Source organism: Pezoporus wallicus, unplaced genomic scaffold (genome assembly GCF_028554395.1).
Source record: "Pezoporus wallicus isolate ANWC-B61680 ecotype Strahan unplaced genomic scaffold, APGP_CSIRO_Pwel_v1 scaffold_7736, whole genome shotgun sequence".
Taxonomy (NCBI): domain Eukaryota; kingdom Metazoa; phylum Chordata; class Aves; order Psittaciformes; family Psittacidae; genus Pezoporus; species Pezoporus wallicus.
In genome coordinates, this window is record NW_026636574.1 from 2,346,825 (window position 1) to 2,357,049 (window position 10,225).

Here is a 10,225-nt window from a genome sequence, read left to right on the forward strand (position 1 = left end):
CCTCTCCCCACACAAGGCTCGTGCCTGCACACAGCCGCGGGCGTTGTTTTCCTCCTCCTATTTCCAAGCATCCTCGTTCGGGGCTGTCGGGAAGGAGCCGCTTTGATCATCGCTAATTATTGCTGCCGGGCTGACAGCACCCGCGTGAGCTCTGCAGCACCCAGCCCACCCCCAGCGCCGCTGGATCCCCGCAGCCAGCACCCACCCTCCAGGATGGGGACAGGAGAATGGGGCACAAGGAATTCCAGAGCCCAGTGGGGACATCACCACCCCAGGCCCCAGGGGACGTCCTCCTTCTGGATGCTCTTTTCATTGCCATACATCAGGGAAGTGCTGCCAAGACCCCAAGTTCCCTGCAAACAACTCGATTCAGCTGAACGCCCACACCCGGCTTCTTGCTCCTGTTTATCTCCAAAGCCTTTTTTCTTCCTTTAAAAACAAGGAAAACCGTTCCTGCCTTTAATCTGGAGGAATGTTTGCAGCTTGCAAGGAGCCTGGCGCCTCAGGTTCGCTGCAGTGTGGCCCTGGCAGGGCTCAGTGCTGCTCCGAGTGATGCACAGAGGCTCCGGACACTGGGATGTGTTGATTTGTTTGCTAGTGCAGGAAGCCAGGTGGCAGGAGCAGGCAGGAATGCTGATGGCATTCCCAGGCAGCTGATGCTTCCCTTTGCTTTTTGCTTCTTTTCATATTTCAGATGCTTTAGAGAGAAAAACAGCCCGAGCATCATTTGGGAAGGGAGCTCAGTGCCATGGCCATCCCAGAGCTGAGGGGAACCAGGGATGAGCTGGGTATGCCATGGGGTAGCTGGGACCCTGTACACCAGGACCTGTCCTTGTTTGCTGCCTGTCGCAGCTCAGACTGCTGGTTATGACTTATTAATCTCTACATGGGGTTATATTTGGCTCCGGGCGCATCTGCAGCCCTGTTTGCAGGGAGGTTTGGGTACCAACCTCACAGAGCATTCAGAGCTGGACTGGGGCGACCTGGAACCGGGGACAGGCAGAGATGGGGCCCTTGTGCCTGGTGCTTTCAAGAGGGCTCTGAGGCTCCCTGCTTGTAGGAAACATGACGGGAGATTTTCCCCATCAATGGGCTGGAATGAACCTGTTCCCTCCTGCTGTTTGTTCAGGAGAGGAGGGAGGCTTCACAGAGGAGCCAAGCGTTCAAAGGGCCTTTGAAAACATGAATCGAAGGTTCTGAGCAAGGAAACGCTCCGGTTTTTCCTCCTCCTCCTTGGAATGCTGCAGCCAGCGCCTGGCAGCCTTCGGAGCTACCTTAGTGCCACGCTGGGGAAGAGAAGGGAGTGGAATCCTGAAGCTTCCCATGTCCCTGTCCCCTCCCGAGGTCCAGCAAGGAGCAGGGAGCTGCAGCATCGCAACCGCAGGCCATAAATCACAGCAGCAGCAGAGCCTGGGACACCTGATGGGACTTTGGGATCTCTGTGGCTGGCAGGTCCCTCGCTGTCCTCAGTGCGTTTGCACTTGGTTAACCTTGTGCAAACGGCTCTCCTGGCTCCTCTGCAAAGCCTGGAGGCTCCCCAGTGTATTTCAGTGTATAACGAGGCTCCGTTGTCCATGGAGATGTCAGCAGTGCAAAGCATGCGTCCAGGGACAGGCGAGGCAGCGACACGATGAGGAAACGCTTCATAGTTTCCAGCTCTGCTCCAAATTAAGCCCTTAACCTTTTCAAACACATTTTTACAGTGGTGGTAATAAGCCCTGACCCTCTTTGTGCTGAGGCAGCCTCTCCCAGCACAGCCCAGGGCACCAGCCATGCTGCATGGGAAGCCCGTGGATGGAGATCGAGGAAATCCAGTGCATTTGGGTTTATAGGGATGAGAACGCACACTGAGAGCAATGGAGATCCTGAGCCATGTCTATGGGGCTGGGAGCTATGGAACAGGCCACAGGGACATTCTGAGGTCTGGGAGGGTTGAGTCCACCCTATAATAACCCGCAGACCCCAAGAGACCAGGGAGTTATTACACGCAGCTCCATATCCCCAAAGGCAGCCTGTAATTACAGTGGGATGGGGCAAAGGCTTCCCAAGCCAAACCAGCATTCCCAGTGCTGGCAGTGGCACCAGGTCTGCAGGGGGCAATGTGGGGTTTGGTCACCCTCCCCTGTGCCCCCCCCCAAAGAGATGTGGAGGCAAAGTGGAGGTGTTTGTGGCTACTGCACAGCCCAGCCCCAGTCGCTGCTGGACCACAATGCGATGGATGAGCAAGGATGGGGCTGCTCTGCAGGTGACACCAGGTACACATAGCATGGCCAGGGCATGGGGACAGAGCAGCAGCAAAGGGACATGGGTGAGAACCAGGAGCTGGCTTAGTTTTAGTGCCAAGGCACCTCTCTGGTGTGAGCTCTGTTTTGGAGCCCCACGGCACGGGCTGGGGCATGGGATGCGATTTCACAACCCTGAGCATCCTGCAGCAGGGAGCAGACAGGGCAAGGATTCCCATCCGAGGGCTGCATTCATCACTAGCCAGGGAAAGCCTGGGCTGAGTCCTGGCAGCTCACTGCACCCAAGGGAAGCTATGAAGCATGTCCTATGGCAAGTGGGTGATGCCGGGAGCATCGCCCTGTGCTGACACACAGGAGCATCGCCCCGCTGGCCTCAGTCAAGAGTTTCCAGCAGTCGCACCGCCTCTGAGTGACCCACTCCCTCCAGATTGCCTCAAATCTTGGTCCAAGAATGTTGTTTGGGCTGAAGAATGTGTTGCTGAAAGAGAAGGAAGGGACAAGGGAGGCCGGGGTGAGAAGGGAGGTCAAGGGAGGCTTCGCCCTGCTTTTGGCGTTGGGATATGTTTCGGAGAGGAGGCTGTAGGACTTGGTGCGGAGGTTGAGCGTGTTCCCTCCACCCAGAACAGCCAACACAGAGCCCAACAGGCCCCAATGATCCCTGTATCCCTGAAGGACCCCATTGCCCTGCCTGCTCCTATTGCGGCCTCAGGTTGGGGCTTCACAGTGAGTTTGGCTCCCCAGGGGACCACCAGCCCCTGGTACCCACTGTGAGTGCCTGGCCCCAGTGGATGCTGCAGGACAGCATCCCTCAAAGGGTGCACGTCCCGGGTCATCACTGTTTTAACTTCCAGAAGCTGGAGAAGCCGTGCTCCTTATCTGACCTGGCTGGGGACTATCTGCTTTTCCAGAGCAACATCCAAGCCCTGTGAAAGCCTCCAAGCTGTTGGCCACCGGGACCCCATGAGCTGCCAGAGATGTGACGTTGGTTGACACCATCCCAGCGCCAAGCAGCAGATGTTACTGGCTGCCACCACCCTCCCCACCGTCTTCCCTGGAATACAGCTTCCTGGCAGCGGGAATAAACCCCTCCAAGCAGGGTCATTCTCTGCATCAGCTTCCAACCAGCTCCCTGCCCTTGGTGAGAGTCCGCCTCCATCCCACACCACAGCAGTGCTCGATGGGGTAGAAGAGATGCTACCAGCCAAATGGGCCCCACACACACTTCACCAGGGCTTTACCTCCTTTCAGGCAGTGCTACCCTCCTTGTCCTCCTTTCCCACTCCAAGGCTTTCTCTGAATCCTTTCCCTGCAGATCCCAGCGCCGTGCTGCGGTGCAGCGAGCTGTGCTTTCCAGGCACACTCGTCCTTCCCAAATAGCCCAGCTTCCTGGCAAAGTCCCCACTGTACAGCATGTCCCTCAGCCACCCTGCGCATTCCTTCTCCTTAAAACAAGGGCCTTCCGAAGGGATAAGGATCTTTGCAAGGCTCCCCAGGGGAAGAGGATGTTTTGGCTGGGAAATCTCAGTGGAAAGCAAGGAGAAAGCAAGCCCGGGGGGAGCCTGGCACCGGCGGAGCTTCTCCAAGTGATTCCAGGCTCCTGGGAGGACCCGGGCACGGGATGGGTGGGTGGTTGGGGCTCCTCCTTTCCTTTCCTGGTGGGAGGAAATGCTTTGCAGTGCTGCCTCCAAAGTTGAAGTGCACTGAGAGGAGGATGGGGACTGGAGGGGGGGGCCTGCAACAGCACTGGGTACCCCCAGGGCAAGGCTGGCACTGGGAGGTGTGAGCCTTGCCACAGGGAGAGCCATGAGCTCTGGTGTCTCTGCCCAGCCATGGGTCACCCCTGCCCTGTCCCCACGTACCTACCCCTGCATCAGCCCCATTCCAGGCAGATGGGCAGAGCCTGCAGGGATGCCAGGCTGGCATCTCCCTCCTGCCAAGCTGCAGACAGATTCCTGCTGTCACAGCGGCCCTTTGGTAGGCAATTTATTTACTTTGGATGCCGCAGCCTTATCGTGCATGGAAATGTTTATCCTAAATATTTCATGGCAGGACTTGCATAAACGGGGCTGAGGCAGAGCCGGCACCAACTCCTGGTGCTGCAAAAGTTAAAGAGAATTCCCCCCCCCTTCTCCCCGAGAATCCCATCCTCAGCACCTCCAAATCAGATCCGCTTCAATCGTGGCCCCAGGCCTCCTGATGAGAAACACAGGAGACCTGACAAGAGCCCTCTTCAAAACAACATCCCCGATTCCACTAACTTGTTAAACAGAGGGAGCCTGGAAAGTGCCAACACTCCTATGAGAAAAGACGGGAGGGAGGGAGAGGAGGGAGGAAAGAAGAAGCAGGTTATTTATAACGCCAGCAGCGTTAGGGTCTCTTCCAGTCTCTCCTGCAAACTGCCTGCTGCCGGGAGGTCACTCCCCCAAAAACACCCTGCCCGGACCACAAGCACAATATTTGAGTTGGGATCGAGGGCAGGCACCAGCCTTTGCGAAGGGGGAGACACATCCCATGCTGCTGGACAGCCCGGCCATCCCGCAGCAGAGCAGCGAGGCGTTGGAACAGCGGCTCTCACCTCGGTAAGTCCCTGGATTTATGATGGGGTTTTGGATGTGGTGTTTGAAGCCCGATTTCCATCCACATGCCAGCCACACGGGTGGCACAGCTCGAGGCGGGGATGCCCGTTCCTGCTGCCCACAGGTCCTCAGCCACTGGGCTGGGAGCTGGATGCTCATAGCCATCAATACCCACCCCAGCTCTGCCCATTGCCTTTGCTGGGGGGGGGGGGGGGCTGGTTTCATGCCCAGCACAGCAGCAATGGGACAGGTCCATGGATGGCCACAGACCGGGAAGCCCCTTGCTCCAAACCCTGCTCCCTCTCAGGTAGAGGAGCTGACCCCATTAGCCTGGGAACACCAAGAGGTGACATGGATTTAGCGCCCAGCACCCTCAGCTCAGATCCCACCCCACCAGGGTGGGGAGAAGCATCCTTCCAATGAAGCGATGCTGAGGACAAGCTCTGAGGTTACCACTGTGTTGAAGGGGGGCATGAGAACAGCAGGAGGGACCCCATGGATCCATCCTACCCTGCACAGAGGGTGTCTGTCCCCCCCCAAGCAGCTCAGTACAGCGCAGAGCAAGGTCCGGTATTCCATCAGGCAGAGTGCCCTGGAGCGGGAGCTCTTTAGTGCCTGCCAAGCTCCCCGGTCGCACACTGCATCCCGGAGGACCACATCTCATCTGCTCCTGGGCTGCGGGAGCAGTGAAGGGGGAAGGAGGGAGAGCAGGAGGATGCATGGGAGCCATCCCTGCCTGCCACCACCCCAATCCTGCTTTGCCTCCAGCCCAAGCAGCCTGCCAGGGTGCCTCGGTGGCAGGGCAGCCTCGGAGCACACGGTGCCCTCTTTGCCAGGCAGGACATCCCTCCTCAGTGCAGGGTGAGGACATGGAGGGGGGGAGTCCCATCCAGAGACCCCATTGCCACCCAGCATGGTGCGGAGCACCCAGCGGCCACGTGTCCTGCAAGGCAGGAGCAGGAGCTGGCAGCGATGCACCAGCAGCCCCAGAGCTCTGTGCTCCAGCCACGTCTATAGGAGCCAGCGGGCAGGAGCAGCACAGCCCATGTATTTCCTGGAGGGATTTCAAGCTCCAAGGCTGCTCTGTCTGCTCTGGGATGAGGAGCTGGGATGAGCTGGAGCCTCCTGTGGTGTGCTGGGCACAGCACCCTGCGTACGGCGCAGGGCATCAGCGGAGCCCACCCAAGCCAAGGGGCTCAGGGATGGGGTTTGCCTTGCTCTGCCCTGGCTGTGAGCCCTCGGCAGGGTCCAAGCACCAGGTCTGGTGATGGCTCCTGGTTAACCTGGCCTCAAGGGGCCGGTGGCTGCTGCCCCTTTTCCTGTTGGGAAGTGAGAGCTTGGAAGTGATTTCCCTCCAGAAAAGCAGGGGCTGTTTACCAGGATCCACAGCAGCAGCGGGAGCATCCTGCGCTGCCACGGGGGAAGGGAGAGCTGGATGAAGCCCACAGCAAAGCCTGTCACCAGCCAGCAGAGCATAAATAGAGCTGCACCAACACATGCCTTGAGCTCCAGCAGCCTGCTCCTGCAGCTCCCACCCTCCTCCCCATGCAGAGCCAGTGCACGTGCATCCCAGGCACCCCTGGTGTCCTTGCGCAGCTTCAGACCACATGTGCTGTATCTCCATCCTCAGCTGTATCCCACATACCCTCAAGTAAAGGGGTTGCAAGCAAATACCCCCTGGGATGGAGGTTTCTAGCAGGCCTAAGGGGGACAATCAGGTACCTGCAAACAGGGGCCATGTCTGCAGCCACATCTTTGGGTTTTCCAGCTCTGCTTCCAAGCGCCACCAACCCCACGCAGGGCTATGGTCACTTCCAACCCCACTGGAGCCCTGGGACACAGGGGGCAGCTCAGCTGCCTCCATCCCTGATGCCACTGATGGGGTCCTCCTCTTTTCTCCCCACACCCAGGTCCCTCCAGCACCAGCACCATGCACTGGGCCCCCATCCTCATCCTCGCTGGGCTCTGTGGAGTCTCCCTGGGCCAGTACAATGAAGAAGAAGACATGGCTTGGTTGCAGTACTACATGCGGCAGTCCCGGATGTCCTCCTATAACTACGTGCCCTACTACGAGGATGAGAACACCCCTTATGTGTACTCCTACCTGCCAGCTCCAGACACGGAGGCAGAGCCCGGGCCTGAACCACAGCAAGCATCTTCCTGGCAGTGTCCCCAAGAGTGCGATTGTCCCCCCAACTTCTCCTCAGCCATGTACTGCGACACCCGGAACCTGAGGTACCTGCCCTTCGTGCCCTCCCGCATGAAGTACGTCTACTTCCAGAACAACCTCATCACCGCCATCCAAGAGGGAGCCTTCGACAACGCCACGGAGCTGGAGTGGTTGGCGCTGCACAACAACCGCATCTCCAGCGAGAAGATGGGCAAGAGGGTGTTTGCCAAGCTCAAAAGCCTGGAGAGGCTCTACATGAACAACAACAACCTGACCAAGATGCCCAGCCCCTTGCCCCGGTCCCTCAGGGAGCTGCACTTGTCTTACAATCAGATCTCCAAGGTGCCCTCCAATGCCCTGGAGGGACTGGAGAACCTCACGGCCCTGTACCTCAGCCATAACTACATCTTTGAGATGGGAGCATCCCTCAAAGGGCTCAAGTCCTTGATCCTCGCTGACCTGAGCTACAACCACCTCAGGAAAGTCCCCGACGGGCTCCCGATGGCTTTGGAACAGCTCTACTTAGAGTACAACTACATCAACACCATCCCCGATGACTATTTCAAGGTCTCTCCCAAGCTGCTCTATGTACGGATGTCCCACAACAGCCTGACAAACCAAGGTCTCTCCACCAACACGTTCAACAGCAGCAGCATCCTGGAGCTGGATCTCTCTTACAACAGGCTCCAGAAGATCCCCCGGGTCAGCACCAACCTCGAGAACCTTTACCTGCAAGGGAACCAAATCAACGGTGAGCAAAAACCCATCCACCAAAGCAGGGAGGAGCAGGGGATGGTGGTGGGATGGGGAGATGGGGATGCAGAACCTCCCCATGGGGCACTGCTTGCGGCAATGAGCAGGAAGCTGGAATCTGGGAGACTTCGGGATGGCCCTCAGCAAGGCAGGAACGCTGCCCCATGTGTCCCAGTACAACACAGCAGCGATGCACAGCACCACACTGGTTTTGCTGAGCGCTCAGCAGAGGCCTGGTTAGAGAACAGAAACTGGGGGTAGAAGCTGATGCCCAGCCCGGGGAGGGGACTTCACCTTTAGCTCAGCATCGCACCCATCACCAACAGAGCAGCCAGAGGTGGGGAGGGCCCCGTGGTCACTACACATGGGAATGAGCATCCCCCTGGCCAGTGCTAACGCAGGGGACAGGGATGGAGCAGCACCAGCACCCTGCAGGGCACCAGCACAGCCCATAGCCCCAAACCCCTTCCAAGGGCTGGGTCTGCAGGCAGGGGACACATCCCTGCCAGGGCTGGGACAGACGGGAGCTCTGGGTTATTAGAGCCGTGAATGCAGCATCTTCTGCCAGGGCCAGAATTCCCTCCATGTAATACACAAATAAATAAAAGGAACAGATTGTTCTGGGGCTGCTGGTTATAAAAATAAGCCAGGAAAAAAAAAAAAAAAAAAAAAGCAACCCAGCCAAACAGAATCCTGGGAAAATCCAGGTTTTCTGCTCTCATCTGCCGAGGGCAGGATCATCCCGGTGCAGTGCAGGACCCCCAGAGCAAGCCTTGGGATGGGGACAGGGATGCGTCAGTGCAGCCATGGGGCGCTGCAGAGGGAACGCTCGACCCAGGGAGCAGGGAAACACGAATCCACGAGCAGATTCCCAAGTGTTTGCCCTCTGTAGCTGTTAACGTCTGTCCATAAATGCCATGGAAGCACCACGGAGCCCCCAGCCCGATGCAGGGGTCCCGCAGCAGCCGCTGCCTGCCCCGGCAGCAGCCGGCCTGGAGCTCTGCTGCCATCTAGGCGGTCGCTTCTCGCCCAAACCTTACACAAAGCATTTGGAGCTGGTTTCATCCCCTCCATCCCTCCGAAGCCAGCCCCGGATTGGGACGGAGCATCCCTCAGTGGGGCCTGGAAAGGGGATGCCTGCGGGCATGGGGTGGGGACAGGGATGTCCAACCTCCTGGACGTGCTACGCAGTGCCCGAGCCTGCAGGATGCAGCGTGCGAAGCCTCAGAGGCTTAAATCACGACAAGCTGTGGCTGCCCCATCCCTGGCCAGGTTGGACGCGGCTTGGAGCAAGCTGCTGTAGTGGAAGGTGTCCGTATCTACGGCAGGGGGTTGGAGCTGGAGGAGCTTTAAGGTCCCTTCCCAAACCAGGCTGGGATTCTGTGATAAAGCAACTCTGAGGTCGGCACCCTCAGACCCATCTCCTGAGCATCTCCCCCTTGACACTTCTCACCTCACTCAGGCACAGCACAGGGCCCGGGGCTGCAGCCTGTTCTGAGCTCTCCATCTCCCCTCTCCCCGCAGAGTTCTCCATCAGCAGCTTCTGCACCGTGGTGGATGTCATGAACTACTCCAGGCTCCAGGTCCTGCGGCTGGATGGGAACGAGATCAAGCGGAACGCGGTGCCCCCCGACGCGCCCTTGTGCCTGCGCCGAGCCACCATCATCGAGATCTAACCCGGCCCCGGGCACCTCCCCAGCTCAGGACTTGGCTCCCCCCCTTCCCGGGAGATCCTCACCCCTGTTCAATGCAGCTTGACACGGTTTGACTTGGCTTCCGCAGCAGCACAGTCCGGGTGCTCCAACACCAGCTCACAGGAGCTCTTGTCCCCCATCTGCTCCCTCTTCCCAGCTCTCTGGCCACACAGAGTGGGACATTTCCCCTCTGACCCCCCCCCCCCAAGTGATGCACCCATTCACCTTCTCTCCCTGGTCTGGGTAAGATGCAGAGGGATGGGATGCAGCTCATCCCACCACCAAACACAGCACCCCATGGGGAGGGGTTTGGGTCCTGCAGAACCACCAGATCCAAAAGGACTCCCCCCAAGCCTGCGGGCCCCGGGAGCAGCATCAGAAGGTTGGGAGATGAAAAGGGTTAAAATACCCCAGCATCCCTCAGTCTTGGATGGGGAAGAGCAAATCCACTCTTTCCCCTATTTCTTTCCCCATTCCATCTGCTCCAGAGATAAAGGAGAAACTGCTGAGGCTGGAGAGCAACACCCTGAGAAACAGCCCCCAAGGGAGGCTCACACCTTCCCCCAGGCCACCAGTTCAGGGCAGGCCCAGGCTCATGGGATGAGGCAATTCCCAGTGCCATCACCCCCAGCTCCATGGTCTCCCAGTTACACCATCCATAACGACACCATTGCAGTGACTTGGTTCCTTGGACGTTTTAGTTTGGGAACCAAAGGGGCAGCTGAGCTTTGGGGCTGACCTGCAAGAGGTCACCCAAGACCCTCCGCATTTAAACTGCATGCTGACACT

At 58.4% G+C, this 10,225-nt stretch overlaps 1 protein-coding gene across 1 annotated transcript; it reads left to right on the top strand.

Moving 5' to 3' along the window:
• Positions 1-4,661: 4,661 nt before the first annotated feature.
• Positions 4,662-9,455, top strand: FMOD (fibromodulin). Its single transcript, XM_057400797.1, has 3 exons — positions 4,662-4,822; positions 6,730-7,740; positions 9,267-9,455. The coding sequence occupies exons 2-3, from the start codon at positions 6,750-6,752 to the stop codon at positions 9,416-9,418; spliced, it is 1,143 nt and encodes a 380-aa protein (XP_057256780.1). The 5' UTR covers positions 4,662-4,822; positions 6,730-6,749; the 3' UTR covers positions 9,419-9,455.
• Positions 9,456-10,225: the final 770 nt, after the last annotated feature.